This window comes from Haliotis rufescens, unplaced genomic scaffold (assembly GCF_023055435.1).
Source record: "Haliotis rufescens isolate VD_foot unplaced genomic scaffold, xgHalRufe1.0.p SCAF_4, whole genome shotgun sequence".
Taxonomy (NCBI): Eukaryota; Metazoa; Mollusca; class Gastropoda; order Lepetellida; family Haliotidae; genus Haliotis; species Haliotis rufescens.
Window position 1 is genome coordinate 29,439,789 of NW_025964112.1, and position 18,518 is coordinate 29,458,306.

General features: G+C 42.0%; 1 protein-coding gene and 1 long non-coding RNA gene across 2 annotated transcripts in view; one reads left to right on the forward strand and one right to left on the reverse strand.

Moving 5' to 3' along the window:
• LOC124150126 (dnaJ homolog subfamily C member 13-like) overlaps positions 1 to 18,518 on the reverse strand; it is a 592,425-nt gene that overhangs the window by 351,455 nt on the left and 222,452 nt on the right. The window contains exons 31-32 of the mRNA XM_046522050.2: positions 13,026 to 13,110; positions 8,352 to 8,552 (exon numbers count right to left, since the gene is read on the reverse strand). Coding sequence (XP_046378006.2) covers positions 8,352 to 8,552; positions 13,026 to 13,110 — 286 coding nt within the window. The remainder of the gene's footprint in view (positions 1 to 8,351; positions 8,553 to 13,025; positions 13,111 to 18,518) is intronic.
• Positions 818 to 1,350, forward strand: LOC125372484. Its single transcript, XR_007218150.1, has 2 exons — positions 818 to 853; positions 1,172 to 1,350. It is a non-coding gene; the product is annotated as an uncharacterized LOC125372484 (long non-coding RNA).

Here is an 18,518-nt window from a genome sequence, read left to right on the forward strand (position 1 = left end):
TGCATTTGACAGCAAAGTAACAGCAGTTGCCCGAAGACAATGGTTTGTATACACTTTGAGACCAGCGTTGGTAGAAATTTCTTTCATCATGTTGCCAATGACATTTACACCAACTGGCCTCGTGGTGTACCATTCGGTGTCGTCGACGTGGACTCGTCTCTTGGGAGCCTGGTAAAAAGCACCATTGTTGGGATTGAGGAGAGACATGTATTTTTTTAATGAAAGTACAGGACAGAATTGGTCCGATGTTGCATAAATGCGTTTGTTGGGCCCATTTGAGTCTTTGAGGTCCCCCCTGTGATTTTTTGTGACTTCGGAGTGTGTCATTTCAATGAACTCAAACCCCTGTTCATCGGTGGATACACGAAAGGAACATGCAGTTAATTCCCTTTGGTTTTCTTTACCACGACGAGCGAAACCGAGTGTAAGGTAGAACCACACTTTACGAAGCAAGCCAGAAGGAGTTTCCATATCCAAATGTTCACGAATTTTTATTAAATCATTCTCGGGGATAGCAGCATGATGTGTTGTCTGGTCAAGGCCATCGCGCTTAAGTTTTTTTATCATGGACAGAAAAACATTGTTTGCAATGTGAAATTCCCGGTCTTGGATAATGTTTATGCTGCGCTCAAATGGCGGTCCCGTGATGTGCCTGTGTATGGCAGCACGCAACCCAACAAAACTCGATTTTCAGTAAAGATCTCCCTCAGCATTTCTGACTTCGGCATAAAAGAACCTCAGTCTCTCATTCAGTTGAGAAGCAGGAAGCTCTTTGAACTTAGGTTCAAAACCTTGGAAACCAAGCCATTCTAGAAGTGAAAAAGATTGCCTTGTTCAGGGTACAAATGTGACAGTAAGTGGGAGTAATTTGTTATTAGTCCTATTACGGCGACATGTTTAAATGAAATTTCCGTATATCCATTTAGCATAACATATCTCAATTCTTACAAAACGAAATATTTAATTTACGTTAAGATTTTGGTCAATCTCGTTATATTATTGCCAATTTTTGCGATGACACATTGGTCACGCTTTACATTGCTATCATGGCAATGGTGTAAGGGAGGTAACTCTCGCTGATGTTGATCGAATCTGCGTAGGAATTTTAGGTATTAGTTTATGTATTCTTTTATGTTTCAATGGCTTACGTCGAAATATTTTAACTCCCCAGGAGGTATTACGCCCAGTAGATTTGGAGAGGTTCCCATCCACGATGTCCTGTACTGCATTTGCATCAAGGGACGCGAAGCGGTCACTGGACACTTGAACTTTTGGCTCTACGGAAACACTGGCTGTATTTCCTAGTTCAGGGGCCATCTCAGAACGGTTTTCAGCTTCAACAGCTGTTGTGAGTGATAATAATAACAAAATTATGTGGGTGTATGAAAGTCATAACTATAATAGAATTGCAATAAATGTTTTTACTCTGTTAAAAAATGATTTGATTTTATTTTCCCTTTGGCCAAGCCCAAGAAAATTACATCATTTATGATTATGATTGGGTAATTAATGAAAATAGGTAAATTTCATTTACCTTCAAATTCTTGAATTATCTCAGAAAATGTCTCGTCGTCCCAATCACTCAATATTTCATCGAAATCTCCGATGTGGAAGTCAGGGTAAATTTCCATCTGTTCCTCCATGTTGATGATTTCAAAAATAGTTCCATTAATTAATGTATACATACACGGTGATGAGACCCCAAAAATTCAGCGATGTTATGCTCATTCGACAACAATTTTTAACCAATCAGATCAGAGAACATACCTACTTTTATGTTACAATCAAGAACAACTAATTGTGTGTAGTTGACAGTGAAGAGGACAACTGAAGAAAAAATTAAAATTTAGTTTGTGTGACTGAAGCCAAAATACAGGATTTATGGCAAAGATGCAATAGAGGTAGAGGATTCAGAAGAATTTTCCAGTATACTGGTTACGAATTTGTCACACTAATTCGTGATCTGTTACCATATCATTCTCCATATTATCAATGTAATAGTTTTTTGGTCACCAGTGGCTTTGATTACTGCATTGTAGTCATTAAAAATGAATTCATAGTCTAATCTATCACCTAGAGATGCTTGATGGAAGGGCATGTGACAAGTAATTCAAAGTCAAGTGGACTGTACAATTGGTTACCAAATGCATCGCCTATAGCCTTTTCTTCTAAGCCACTATCACCACTAGCAGAACCTTCAAGCAGTCTGGTAGAATTCCGATTAGTGCTTGTGTCAACACCTTGAAAAAGTAAGTTTTCCCTTTCTTTTGCTGTTCTCCAGAGATCCACGTAACCAAAGTATACATCGCTGTTGTCAATACTCAAGACCTTATTACAAAAAAATTTAATCTTGATTTTCTTTATAATTGCACGACCTATGTTCTGAAGATGCTCCCTGTTAACATCATCAGAAGTCAAACTAATTGCAAATGATACTCGGGCAGTTCCTGGAACTAACACATCATGAGCGCTGAGATTTGGAAAGCGAACCAGAAGTGTCTGATACTCGGGTTACTAGTTATAGTTACAGACTGGCGAATTGCTTGGTGTCCTAATGGATCCCAAAGACTACATTGTGGATTTAACTTGCGCACATTGTGAATACAATGTTATATTAGAATTATGTTTTCTCATGTTTAACATAAAAATGGATGATATTAATCTGATAACCTAACAGATATTACTACAAATGAAGGAGAGACTGATGACACCAGCTTTATTTGACAAAGAATAAATCTTAATGAGGAACTTTTACAAATTAACTGTTAATGATTATTATGATGCCTTAAAAGAAGATAAGAAATATGTTACTCCTATTGGACATGACTATTCTAAGTTTACAATAGATAGTAAAGGAATATTGCGACTACGTGGCTCTCAAGATATACAAAAGTTTTCATTGTTAATAATTCTAAGAATACTACCTCTATTACATCATAGCCATAAATCCTGTATTTTGGCTACAGACACACTGTAACTAAATCTTCATTTTTTCAACAGAAGTCCTCTTCACTGTCAACTACACACAACTAGTTGTTCCCCTAATGGCACATCTAGCTCACCAGTGACCCGTGAAGATCCGGGGTAAAATAGGTCTACAGCAAATCAGGCTTGTCGTAAGAGGTGATCTTACGGGATCAGGTGGTCTGGCTCGCTGACTTGGTTGAAGCATGTCATCAATCCAAATTCGATCGATGCTCATGATATCAATCACTGGATTGTCTGGTCCAGACTCGATTATTTACAGACAGCTGTCATATAGCTGGAATATTGCTGAGTGAGGCGTTAAACAACAAACCAACCGACCAACTGTGCATAAAGGTGGGAAAAACAGCACTTCTTTCAAAAAACATCTAACCAGTGGTGGTAGATGAATTGGGGAGGTGGGTGGAAGTACTTCCTGAAGTTATAGAGGTAGTATTCTTAGAATTATTGACAATGATAACTATTGTTTGATAATTCCTGTGAATCCTCTACCTCTATTACATCATAGCCAGAATATACCAGAGGGATAAGGCGGGATCTGCCTCAAGTAACTCCCTGTGTAGTTGACAGCAATACAATACTGTTGTATGAGTTCTTGTATATTACCGGATCCAAACCCTCTCAGGAGGTAATTACTCTAGAATCTCTCTTAGAGAACATGAAATCGGGTATTATGATGATATCAGTCTATATGAGATACCTTCACCTGAAGTACCTCATTATTTGCTGATAATCATGAAATGATGTCTTTAGTTCTATTCTAACTCATCATTTATCTCCGATAATTAGATTGACGTCACTTCCAGTTTATCAACTTCCGGAAAAAAATAAGTGCTGATAATACCACAAATAGATTCTACTTGGGGAAGATACGAGGGGTCCTAATATTTTCTAGTAGAAAGGATTTCATTAATCTGTTGAGAGTGGGATGGTTTTCGATAGTTAATCCATCATGTTGAAGTACAGAATGAAGGGCTGATCTGTAACCTTCTATCGTCACGTGTCTGAATTTATTGTCTTGACGTAGATGAAGAAGGAATCAATCCCTATCATAGGGATTGATGCAGCATTATCAATAATCCCTAGTCACCTTCTCCACTGGACAAACGTGTCCTATCTGTTGTCATATAAAAGGGAGGATGATGGTCGCCACGATATTGCCACAGATTCCGAGGCAAGCTCAGAGTAACCGGATGTTTGCATCTTTTGAGCGATAACTTCCAGGCGGTTTCATGTAGGCTGGGCAGATTTTGCATGGAATATGCTGGACCTGGGCTGTCGTAGCAGATCTCGATGAAGTGGTAACTGTATGGGTTCCTCCATTAGAAGCTTTAATAGTCTGGGGAACCATGCCCTGCTGGGCCATACTGGGGCTGCCAGTATTATTACGCAATCCGTCTCCTACACCTTGTGGATGACTTTGTCTAGGAGAGACCATTGTGGGAATGCATAGCCGAATAGATTCGTCCAATCCATCGACAGAGCGTCGATCTGGTGAGCTCTTGGGTTGGGAACTGAACTGACATAAACTGTGAGTTGGTTGTTCTGACAGGTCGCAAATAGATCTATGTGTGGCACGTCCCATATCTTGGTTATCCAGATGAAAATCTGTAGATGTAATGTCCATTCTGTTGCCACTATTCTCCCCCGACGTGAGAGGCTGTCGGCCAGTACGTTCAGTTTCACAGGTATTGCGGGGCTGTTGTATGTAGACGCTAAAGACTATTTATCCCGCTGTGACTCCACCTAAGCGCCTGTTTTTTCATCGATATGTGGTTGATTTTGAGTTACAATATGTGGCTGTTGTTCAAGTACTTCTGTGTTTGGTTTAATTACAGTCAATGACTGTGGCTTGACTATTCCTGTTTTGCTTGTGTTTGCTTGCGTTATTAATGCAGTGTTAAGATCTGTATTGATATCAAGTGTTTGTTTGTTGGTAGCAATTACAATTTTATTATTATAACCAACAACTTGGCCAATCTTGAGTTCCATGTTACTCGGTGACATGTACAGGCGTATTTCAAAAACATAGTCTACTGACAGTCTGCTGAATTTAAAAAGAAAAATAACCCAAACACCATGATTCCAATCCAAATTGGGTCTTTTCCCTTAAATCTAGTATTTATAGGGAACCTAATTCTTCCAAACAAAACAATTCTAGTTGTTTTGACCAACATTAGCTGCACATTGTTCTGAAGATCTCCTCAAAAGGCTCGTTTTCGGAATAATGCCAAGGACATATGTAAATATGTCAATTAAATTACCATGATATCACATCCATTTCCTCAACTGTGACATCATCAATCAATCCTTGGCGGCTTTGGACCCACATGACCTACCAGACCGTAACGCCCATGACATATTACTTCTGGTTCTGAAGACGTCATTACAAGTTATGACATTAACTCCAGTGGCCTTGCTAAACTGGAATGGAATTTATTGGCTTGATTGTAGTGAAACTAATGGCTACTATGAGTTATGTCCCTTCTATGTCCTTCCTATTGACCAATCAGGTTCTACCTCTCATATCAATAGCATTTGCTTCAAACAAAATGGCGGCATCCAGTCAAAACAATCTGATCAATAATCAAGATCTTTATTGTTATAAAATTGGTCTTTAATTGAAAACATGCAATGATTTGGAAAGTACTTGTCAATACGCATGAATTTTGCAATCCTGCAATCAACCAAAATCTTCTCAGCAGTCACCAAGGTTTTTTTTAACTGAATGTCGATTTCGTTATGTGATTTTGATTGTACTATACATAGACTCACTAGTCCAGCCAAAATATAACTCCATAATTTCAGCAAATGTGAAAAATGGACATTTATAGTCAGTTAACTTCCTTGCCATGGGGCGAGCCTATGACCTCTCCTACACCTAGTAGACAATATGGTTCAAAAGGTTAACCTACCTTCCCACACTGTGGCTGCTTGAAACTTATTGTGGGAGTGTCACTAGCAACTTAAAGGGGCACTGATCTAACGCAATCCCCAGGGACTGGTTGTTGCCTTTGTTATTTTTTTTTCCCAGTGAGTACCCGGATGTATAGCAGAAATCTAGACTAGTTCGCGACCTCTGCTGCGCCATTCGTAAGCGCATTAGTCGCTTTTATGGAAACCGGTTAGAATAAGGGCGTATGGTCACATTGATCAACAAAATGAAATACAGTTTTCGAGATAATAAGGAAATGTAGGTATCTTTGTGGGTAGCATCGGTAATTGTGACGAAGTTTTGATAAGTCACTTGCTTGGTAATTTTGCGATTTTCGTTTACACTATTTTGACTTGCAACACAAAGTAAATATTTCACCTGAGCATTGCTTTTTTTTATAGTGTGTATATTTTTTTACTGCCAAAATGTGTAACATATTTATTAAACGTATAAATATTCAGTTATTTTACAAAGTGACTGAAAAACATTTCCATCTGTATTATTATGATAACGAATTCCAAACATTTTTATGTTTAATGTCATCACCAAGAGACTGAAAATATTACGTTGAAAAGTACATTTCTATATTGTTTGGCTTCTAATCCTACATAATAATCTGTTGTGATGTTTGTAGGCCCTTTTGATCATCTTAATCAATCTGGACAGATTTTTTAGTCAAAATGACTGAAATATTTACACATTTTATAAATTGCCTGAGAGAATCACATTTTACAAATTGACGGTAATATATACACGCTTACAAAGGAAAAGACCTGTGAAACAACGTCTATCGCGCATTGAAGAATTTCCAACCAAGACGTAGAGAAACAAGAACGAATCGGTTCAAATGAAGGAAAACAAAATGCAAATACCATAATTACAACCTACCAAATTTATGTGTATAAATTTTAGGCAGCTTCCTTGTTCGAGGAATGTATCCGTGAATATCCACACAAAGGAACAATATCCCACTCGTCTGAAGCTATACAAAGAAACTTATTCGATGTCACGTGTCTCTGTAACAATCAAATATTTTAAAAGATATATATCGTTTCGGGATATTATAACCCGTGTTCGTTTCTCAACTGATCACTTGGATTGTTTCAGGTGTTTCACATAGGTGTCAAGCCTCAAGGGTCGGCTGAGAAAGCCCACGTGACAACTATTTTCATAACGTCCACCGTTCCTAAAAAATCCATTGAGTGATAGATAACAATGATCAATCAATCAACGTATTATCAGTTAACCCTTTGAACAAAGTATGTTGTTTTTACATCGGCACTTCACGCCATGATATGAGTGTATTCCCTTTGTTTTAGTAAACCTAGACATGTAAACACTCACTCTTGACATATCCACTGTGCAAGATAACAGTGATTAATCAATCAACGTATTTTCTGTTAATCCTTTGATGACTAGGAACGATCCGTTGATTTACAAAAAAAGTAAATCAACTGATCAGTCATCTCTTGCTGGGCTGCCACGTGCATATTACATAACACACATTTCACCTCACTTCAAACCTGGATTTAGATTGAATAATTACCCCAGACACAATAAATGCCAAATGGGAACCTTTGTCAGGTAATCTATGTGGTGCTACCATTAATTGTACCTGTAATAAATTCATTAACTGAGCATCAAGTGAATGACGACAAATACACAAGTGTAGGGTTATACGAGAAAACGTGGATGACAAGGGAGTAGAAATCGTATTATTGACGCAATCCGAAATCCGAAAATGCTTTCACTGCATGAATACTTTTTTAGTATTAAACTATAACCATCTAGGGTATTTCCAAATGACGACATCCGATGAGCTCTGCTGTTCTTTTTGTCTGTTTGTTTAGGCTGAAGAAATGAATTAACATGCGCCCTTTGTCGAAATCTTTATAGATCACAGTTAACCAATCAGTGTTTATGCAAAAATGCGTAAAACAAATATTGCCTCCAGCCTCCAAGTTTATTTAGCTGTCCTTGCAGACGGTAGCCCAGTCTCTGGTCACGCTCAGTCGCGTTGCGTATCATCCGGGTACTCACGGGGAAAAAAACAATAACAAAGGCAACAACCAGTCCGGGGAATTGCGTTAGATCAGTGCCCCTTTAAGACGATTTGGGTTTTTTCCAAGAAGCGAGACTGGTAGACAATGCCCTGATTTTATGAGCAGTGAAAGAAGCGAACATGGGAGTTGCCAATTGGGCATGCTGGTGACTATCTGTCAGAAATGTCAAAAGCATGAGGTTCAGAAACTTATCAAACCATTCTCTCACACGGGACCATGCATACATAACATTTGGTTAAAATCCTTTGATATATGTTAGAAAATCAAACTACTTTCATAGATCTACAGGTTTAAATACTGCTTTCATTTGGTCATGTAGCCAACAAACAAGTCCTGTTACCTTCAGAATGTGGCAAGTTTGAACCTACCTCTTCGGATCTGAAAGCCTGTTTGAGGTGTGTGTACTTGAGGAAGCGAGAGATGGGCAGAACATTTGAGCCAGTATACATGAGTATGAAGAAGAAGACACCAGTGAGGTAAAGTCTTGAGATGTTTGGGTTGTCCTGCATGATCTCAAACAGAAGTGTTGCCACCTTCTCCACCAACACAGGGTCAAATGTCAAAAGGAGCTGTAATACAAATAAAACATCTTCAAAAACCAGGAAGCACCTGTAAAATGCATCCATTTCAAAAAGACAAAATAGAAGCAAGCTGATATACATGATATAGACTAGTTACACTCATGCAAAACCAGCAGCTCTTCTTTGCACTCAGGAGGAAGGCAGTTACAACTTGCCCCTAGAAAACCTTTTGAACAGATTCGGATCAACAACAAAAACTTTTACAAACCTGTAGAAGTTATGAATTCTCTGATGAAATCCTCCTTGGGGCACTTATTGCATTTTCCAGGCTACAGAAAATCTACATGACATGTTGTAACTATTTTGTTCCTAATAAAATATTACCACACTAAAAAACAACGTTTTTTTGTGTATGATGTACGACCACCCAAACAGGGCCTCTCCCTACTTTGGCGCCAAATGCCATGGGAAGCAACTCACACCCAATTCACTTTCCATATGTCTTCTTGCAGACGGTATGTTGGGCGGTGGGTGGCCGTGCCCCAAGGAGGATTTCATCAGAGAATTCATAACCTCTACAGGTTTGTAAAATTCTCTTTCTGATTAAATCCTCCTTGGGGCACTTATTGTATAAAGACAGACTCCCAAAGATTACTTAGGTAGCGGCATCCGTCTGCAACAAGCGTAAATAACACATGGTTTTAATAAGAGAGTTCCTTTATTTTTTTTAAAACCAACCTTATCGTATAGCTCCACCGTTGAGAGGCGGGGGCTGAAGACAGGGCGTGGTCGTAACCAAAGTTGATAATTATACTTTAGTAAATATTGAGAACTCAAATACACACCCCCCCTTTTTTTTCACCGTATAGGAGTGAATTTTACGGGGACTTCGAAAACTATAGAGAATCCCTAAGTCAGACTAGAGGGTCCCCGTAGTATCGAACGAGTGCTTTTAGAAACGAGTGTAGATCGTTGAAAGATGACGTAATAGATGGCCAGTTTAGTATAAAAACAGGCGTCGTTGAGTCAAAATAATATATGACTGAGAACTTTACCATCACGAAGGCTCAATCGGCTAGAGACGTAGAGTTCCTTCCAGTGCGGAGTTTGTCGAGTTGGTAATGCTTGATGAACGTGCTCGGACGGCTCCAAATAGCCGCTGAGCAGATCTCCTCAATGCGCAGAGCCGCGGCGTACGCTTTAGATGTAGCTACTGCTCTAACCGAATGAGCCTTCAACCCCTCCGGGGGGTCCCTCCCTTTGTGTTTATAAGCCATACAAATAGTGGAGACAATCCACCGCGAGATAGACTGTTTGCTCGCAGGGGAGCCAGCCTTCCCACCGCCGTAACAGCAGAATAATTGATTATCCTTACGGATACCCATAGTTCTGCTGATATAGACCTTAAGAATCTTGCGGACATCCAAGACATGAGCATGTCTTGCAGAGGTCCCCGACGAGGAAGGCTGTAAAAGAGTAGGTAGCTCGATAGGAGCCGTCACTTGGAAACGTGTGCCACCTTGGGACGGTAAGAATCCGGTAGGCGAATACTGACTCTGTCCCGGTGAAAGATGGTCAGCTCAGGATCGGCGGACATTGCGTGAATGTCGCCTACCCATCTACCTGACGTCACCGCCACAAGGAACGCCGCCTTCCAGCTCAACAGCTGAAGGGAGAGAGACGATAGATCCCGAAAGGAAGGACAGGACAGCCAATCAAGAATGATTGACAAGTCCCAAGGGGGGCTGATCCGCCGGACAGTCGGTCGGATCCTGTCCACACCTGCTAGAAAACGCTGCACTAAAGGGTGCGCACCCAGAAGTGCCCCGTCGATAGGTACATGAAAAGCTGCAATAGCCGTGGAGTACCCCCTTACTGTCGATGCGGCCAATCCGTCGTCTAGTCGTGACTGGAGGAACTCCAGGACAGCTACTAGATCCGCAGAAAAGGGATCTGGAACCCCCCTATCGACACACAATCGTGCATAGCAGGCCCATCTATCCTCATACTGAACGTTTGTCGAATCCCTCCGCGAAGCCAGTATTGTGTCTGCAACTCGTGCAGAAATAGCACTCTTCTGGAGGCGATTCCTGACAGTGGCCAAGCCTACCACTGAATCCAGGGATTCGGGTGGAGGGCCCCGTTCTGGGATAGTAGGTCCGGTCGTAAAGGTAATAGAACAGGAGGCTGAGCCAGAAACCTGAGAATTACGGGAAACCAACTCTGCGCCGACCAAAGAGGTGCAAGTAGCACAAGTAGTCGCGCAGGCTGAGTGGCTAGCTGAGACAGGATCCTGGAAACCAGAGGAACTGGTGGGAAGGCCCACAGAACTAATCTAGCTGGAAGGCGTCCGGTGCCACCGACCTCGGGTCGGGGACTCAGGAGCAGAACATTGGTATCTGGTAATTCGCTCCAGATGCAAACAGATCCACCTGGAATGACCCGTACAACAGGGAGATAACTCCGAATATCCCCGGGTCGAGCCTCCACTCGTGAGGAGCGAGGATCCGGTGAGACAGAGCGTCCGCGCGGACGTTGTCTACCCCCGGGAGATAAACAGGTATCACCCTGATGTCGTGGGTATCGCACCACAGGAGGAACTGTCACATCTCTTGGAGGAGTGACGTAGACACCGTTCCCCCCTGCTTCCTGATGTAAGTCATCGCCGTTTGGTTTTCCATCTCTAGACAAACCACATGGCTCCGAAGCATATCCTGGAAGCGTTGGAACACCTGCAGGGGTCTCCGTGCCTTCCTCTCCCTCCTCCATCGACTCCTCATCCCTAGTCTCCGAGCCGAAGGTTAACTCCGAATCCTCAACCCGGGAGGAAGTAGACGGTATCGGTAGCGGACACTCAAAGGCCTGCGACCTCTGATCTCCCGGCTGTCCCCGGCCCGAAGCCGAATCCCGGTCCCGAGGTGCTGGGGGTTAGGAAGAACCCACCTGACCACTGGGCGTGGAACCACAGGTCGAAGCCTCGGCCCCCGAGAAGGCTTCCGGCTCCACCTGGGAAACAGGCACGGAGGAAGTGAACGGGCCGGCGCCCGCCACCCCTCCGCTGGAGAGCGATCTCGATCCCGAGCCTAAGCCCGGTCTCGAGTCATCCCCAAGACCAAGCCGCCTGCCACGGCCGACGCCGGGCATTCCACAAGGCCCCGAGGCCGCTTCTGACACCCGATTTTCAGGAAGCCCTGCCCGTAACTCCTTGCGGAGCTGGGACTTGACCTCCTCGAAAACATGGATGTCATCTGCGACCTCAAGATGGCAGAAATATCCGCCAGATTAACAGAAGGTGCAGGTGTAGGTGACTGTTCTACGGGAACCCTACTAGACTGAAACCCCGACTTCTTAGGCTCCCCCGAGGAAGAAGACGCTGGACCTTTACCCTTATTTCCCCTACCCTTACCCCCTTTACTTTTGGAAGGGGGGGGGGACTGACTTACCCCTTATGTCTGCCCCTGCCTCAAGAAGTCTCTTGTAGTGCAAAAGATCAGCATGGCGATTCTTGGACGCCTTGGGGGTGAAGCTGAGACAGACGGGGCAAGTTTGGTCATCGTGACCTAGTTCCGCTAGGCAGCGAATACACTTGTCATGATTGTCCTGAGTGGGGATACTGGCCTCACAGCCGGAACACAATTTGAAGGCCTGTAAGAGACCGTAATTTATTTGAGCCGGTGTGCATGTATGTTTCATGTATAAGTGCAAGAGATATAACAGAAACAAACATTAATGTGCCGTGCAAAGGCGTAATGTAATATACGATATAATATATATACATTATAAAGGAGCTAGTATTTAAAAAACAAGCTTCTGACGTCCGATATACGGAGAAAGCCTGAGTTAATTTATTGAGAAGTTAAGGGTCTCCTATTAATTTAAAACTTCAGGTTATAATAGGAAATACGTAGTTTACATTGCAATGATAATGAACAACCATGTCGTATTTATAAACGATCATGAGTTAGAGTATCAAAAAACAATGATGACTACCAAGCGGCGGCCATTACTTGAATGGACGTGCCACGTACGCATGGACGCCGAATTTACAACATCAATCTTAAAGGAAATGCGAGGTGTTACGCCTTTGCAAAAGAAAAGGGAATTTACCACACATACAGTTTGTTCAGCCATGTCTTCAACTCTTGTGATCGTTCAATCGATTTGTTGACAGAAGAAAAAATTTTCTGAGCTCTCTCATGTACGTCTTCATTGACGGATGACATATGGAAAGTGAATTGGGTGTGAGTTGCTTCCCTTGGCGTTTGGCGCCAAAGTAGGGAGAGGCCCTGTTTGGGTGGTCGTACATCATACACAAAAAAACGTTGTTTTTTAGTGTGGTAATATTTTATTAGGAACAAAATAGTTACAACATGTCATGTAGATTTTCTGTAGCCTGGAAAATGCAATAAGTGCTCCAAGGAGGGTTTAATCAGAAAGAGAATTTCAAGTTGTACAAGATAGTTCAGGCTTGTCAAGTGACCATGGATTATAATCAATTCCAAGAAACAGGTAATACTGTACCTGTACAATATGTGGGAGACAGGTTGCTTCAGAAAGAATCCTCTTGACTCTTGGAAGTGGACGAACAATAGCACCATCACAATCTCTGGAATAGTAGCAACACTTTATCAGCATGCAGTAAAGTGTCTATCTGCACACGTATGGGATACAGCCCAGTGGAATCTGCAAGAAACTCATCTCACATGATAGATTTTTCATGTACAGTTTACCACTAGAAAAGTGTTTGCAAGTACATCCTGCCATGTCTTCTAATTCCTTGAAATTACCACAATCACATAAAGCATAATCCTCTTGATAATAAATCTCCAACTAGCCGACTCATGACTTAAATGCAGCACTACAAATCTAATGTGGTTTGAAAAAAAGAACATTTAAAATATACAGCTTATGCATCTAACTACCTTAAGTAGAAAACTATACTGAACAACAAAAGTTCCGGTGACATTGAATAAGACTTAATGCTAAGTTATGTTTTTTACCAAATCTGAAACAATTTCAGTTTGCAACAGATAAAAGACTCCTGTGGGTGTTCAAATGGTTTAATTTGCCATCCTGATTTCAGAAAATGTGTGATTTCATAAAAAACATGAACATGCCAAAATGTCAATTTACAAATCAATAGCGTGTGTCCACCTCTGGTTGCGATGCAAGCAACACATCTTTGTCTCATGGAATGGACCAGGCGTCGCACCAAGTCCTGTTGGATATCTGTCCATATCTGCTGGAGCATGTTTCGAAGTTCCTGGAGTGTCTGTGGAACACGTGGTTGACGTCGAAGGTGCTGTTCCATCTCATCCCACATGTGCTCGATTGGTGAGAGATCAGGGGAGCGAGCCGGCCAGAGAATCCTGAACAAGTCGAGCAATATGAGGCCGGGCGTTGTCATGTTGAAAGGTAATTCCTGGGCCATGACAACGCAAAAACGGGAGAACAACAGGGCTGATGATCTCGTCGCGGTAGCGCTGTCCATTGAGATTGAGACCACTATCAAACAGGTCCTCTGTCTTGCTGTAATCCCACCCCATACCATAACGCTGCTGCCCCCGAACCAATCTTCTTCCATGACACAACGATTGACGTAACGTCGGTACACTCGAATCCGTCCATCGCTGTGCTGAGGTGAAAACGAGAGTCGTCAGTGAATAGAACTTGTCCCCACTGCATGTCTGTCCAGCGTAGATGCTGTCTGCACCACTGTAGACGTGCTTGACAGGTGTCAAAATGGGACGTCTGGCAGGCTTTCTGGCGACAATCCCTGCACATCTGAGGCGATGACGTACGGTTTGTGAAGATATTCGTTGAAGGCCAGGGATGCTTCTTTGCAGTCACTGTTGCTGGCTGGAATCAATTTCGTTGGTGTGTTGTTTGAATCCAGTTGCCTTGTCGATATTTGGTTACGCGTGGCCTGCCACTTCGAGGATGGTCTCTGACTGCATTCGTCTGTTGCCAAGACTGCCATAAACATCTGTGGACGTTAAATTGTCTTGCAACATCACGTTGACTCGATCCTGCTTCAAGCTTACAAATGGCTTGCAGACACTCATTTTCGGACAGGCATGGCATTTCGTAATGTTGAATAATTGCGTAATTTTGTTGTTTTTCTGAGTGGTTGTTGTCAGCACGATGCTAAACAATGCATATGGAATCCTGTTAACGCACATGTTTTTATACCCATTCTTGGGTAGTGAAATGCATGGGGCCTGCATAAAAGTTAACTTTTGCATGGAATGCATGCTTTTCTGTAGCAGTTGCGTTTTTGCGACTTGATTCCAAACATGTACTACAATATTGAAAACTAAACTTTACTTGTTTGAAAAATACACTAAAATATTGGTGTAACAGGAATTTTGTTGTTGAGTATATATATATGCATTTCTTTATTTGTTTAAAGCAAAACAATGCTCCAATGCTTGGCCGTCTAGTTGACACGGTATAATCACCATAAGCCAGTTAGCATTAACTACCCCAAAACCCTGTGCTGCGGACCAGTGAGTGAGCACCTCGTTCAAAGTCAATCTTCACATTTGATTGGATGATGCTTACTTAAACCTTTAACCTTACAAATTTGTCTGTGTTTGTAAATGTGTATGTACAATTATGTAGTTATGTACGTCTATGTAATATTTTCGAAACAATGAAGTTCAGTTCATATACTCAAAACAGCAACAGCCCTTATTTTTCAGGCATATTGCATAAAACAATTACTACTCCCTTCATGCATGTTTCATGGTGTAAACCCTACACCTGTGTATTTGTCATACACAGTATGAGAGTATAATTAGACCAAGAACCACTCAGATTACCTGACAAAGACTATGCAAAATAACTCTATAACTATCACACCTGCCTCTGAGGGTGGCAAGAAGAAATAGCAATCAGTAGTTCGCATTTTTCATTTCTCGCGTCTGGGGTAATTATTTAATCTAGGATTGGGTTATAAATCTAGGTCTGATGTAGCGAATGTATTATATTTTAGTATATGTAATATGCATGTGGCAGCGCAGCAATAGAGGAACAGTCAGTTGAGTTGCAAATACATTGATCAAAGGATTAACCGATAATACGTTGATTGACTGATTATTGTAATCTTGCAAAATGGAATTGTCAAAAGTAAGTGTATCCTGGCGTCATCAGTTTTCGCTCGGATAAGACACACGTGCTCATAAAATACAAACTCATTTTAGAACAGTTATAATATGTTACGTATCTGTTGATATGGTCAATGTCATTTTATTCGAATGTTTAATTTGAAAGTCTATGAAGTGAAAGTCCTTATCGATGACTTCCGAAGTTCCGAGCGGGGCCATGACACTTTGTTAACTCTATATGAATGTTGAGGGAACAACATAGATCAACATGAGATCTCTTCCACAGCTGTTCACAGTATCATCTCAATATATCCTTGGTATGTGAAAACCATCTGTGGTATAGTATATATCTTGAAAAGATGGCATATGTCCCTTACTATCATCCAAAATAGTCTCTTATGTTTCCTGTTCTGGCATTACAATGACCCACAATCACAAGCTGCATGTCATCCCTGTCAGTATGAGATGCAAACACATAGCTCTCCAATAGTCCCTCCCCTTCATAGCTCTAGTATCTGTCTTCAGACATCATGTCAGCAAGACAACCATATTTGGTTGGTGCATCTACAGAAATGATACCAAACACGATTGATATAGAAACACATTATTAGTTCTATTGGTCTCATCTCAACATATAAGATAGCTACGCAATAAATCACAAAAAAACATGAAGAACGAAGCATGGTTTATTTCACGATAAAACCTTGTTCTTTCATGACGTCATTTCTAGTGATTCGAACATGAGCTCGCAACGTGATGACATCGTAAATTTGATCGTGTTATTTTTTAGATGGAAGTGTCTAAAGAGTTGTTCCCCATAGATGTTGCTGGGCAACGCAATATGAATGCAGTGGCTGAGTGATTCACATTCAAAAGTAGGAAAGATATGACAATCGTTATTTGGAGAAACAGTACAGATAATATTCGTGAAACTTGTGGGAACATCAGGTAAATACAAACGTAACAACCCTGTTAATAAAATAAACTTGGCCGACATTGCAGAGGAGGAACATACACAAAAGCAATGTAGAACCTGCCAACAAGAAAGGAAATGTATTCAATACTGCGAGATGACATTACATCACACTGTTCTTGAAACTTGTTGAAACATACACAGCAATGCCATGTGTTTTGTCTCCTGGATAGACGTGATATCCTGGCAGGTCTCTTTCATTGTAATCATTGATGTGTGTTTCTGTGAAACACAAAACATCAAGCACACCAACAAACTTGTCCTTCTTCGCATTTTTTAAATGAGCACTGAGGGATCGAACATTCAAGTGAGCCACCTTGAGTCCATCGCCATGACTGTTCTCTACAGGGTGTGTCCAGGTGAACAGTCTTTCATTCTACAATCTAGTCATCTCATCCAAAGCTTTTTTGTTTATTACAATTTTGGGTTCAGCAAAACCTACAAGTTATAGGCCTTTCCTTGATTTGACCCTACCGAGCATCATATACACTTGACCAGGCTAGGCTTTAAAATTACTTCCTTGTGTATTTGTCATGTTCCCAATCATCTGCTCACAGGTGCTCCCTTGAGACTTGTGGATTGTGAGGCCCCATGCTAAAGTTCCTGGATACTGTTTTCTTTCAACCATGACAGAATATTGTACGGTTTTCAAAATTTGCTCTGGAAATGAGGACTACTGCCATTTTCAGTCTAAGTCAAAGTCGCTGCCATGGAAACTCGAAAAATATTATATTTTTTTTAAATCCCAAACTACAAAAGACACCAGTTCACAACTAGACCTATCTTTGTGCCAAGGGTATGACCACCCTGTGCGTGAATCACAGCAGTGCATCGGCGACGCATGGAGTCCACCAAATGGGCATGGAAGGCCTGGGGAATGGCCTGCCATATCCTCCTCAAATCCTGTGCCAAGTCACGGACGTTATCTGGAGGATGTGGAAGACGACACAGACGGCGCTCCATTTCATCCCACACATGCTCTATTGGGGAGAGATCTGGAGAAATTGCAGGCCATGGCAGCAACATGACATTGTTATGGTGAAGAAAATCCATTGCGACCCTAGCCGTGTGAGGACGAGCGTTGTCCTGTTGAAATGTCAATCCCGGGCCATGACGTTGCAGGAAAGGAATGACCACAGGCCTCAGAATCTGATCTCTGTAGCCAACACCGGTGAGATTGCCCTGAACAACCACCAAAGGGGTTCGGTGCCGTGCTGTTATCCCACCCCAAATCATCACAGAGCCACCTCCAAAACGATTCCTCTCCACAATACAGTTGCGTGCATAACGTTCTCCCAAACGCCGGTAGACACGTTGGCGCCCGTCACTGTGGGAAATGTTGAACCTCGATTCATCTGTAAAGACAACATTTCTCCACCATATTCGAGGTTGGCGAACATGATTTCGACACCATCTTAGGCGGTTGACTCGATGACGGTGTGTCAGGATGGGACGTATGGCAGGGCGTCGTGGTCGAATCCCGTACTGACGTAAACGATTCCTGACAGTGTTGGGATGGATACGGCGCAGTCCAGGAATTGTCTGGGACGTTGTTACTGCCGTTTGGAACCTGTGTCGGAGATGTGTAACTCGAATCCATCTGTCCTGTCTTGGCGTCGTTACTCGGGGACGTCCTGAATGTGGGTGGTCGGCAACGTCATATGTGTTCTGATAATGCCTCACCAATGCCGATATCGTGTTACGATGGCATTGGAAATGTGTTGCCACCTGTTGTTGCCTCATTCCTGCTCGGATCATTCCAATGGCTTCATGACGCTGTGCAGCTGTCAATCTTGGCATGATTTGCTTGTGATATGCTTGTGTCTGCGCCTGAGAAGTTTTGAATTTTTGAATGACCACAGATCATGCTTTCCAAAGTGACAGCGAATTTTGAGTTGCACATGCTGTGTACAGCTGAACAGGATGCACGTG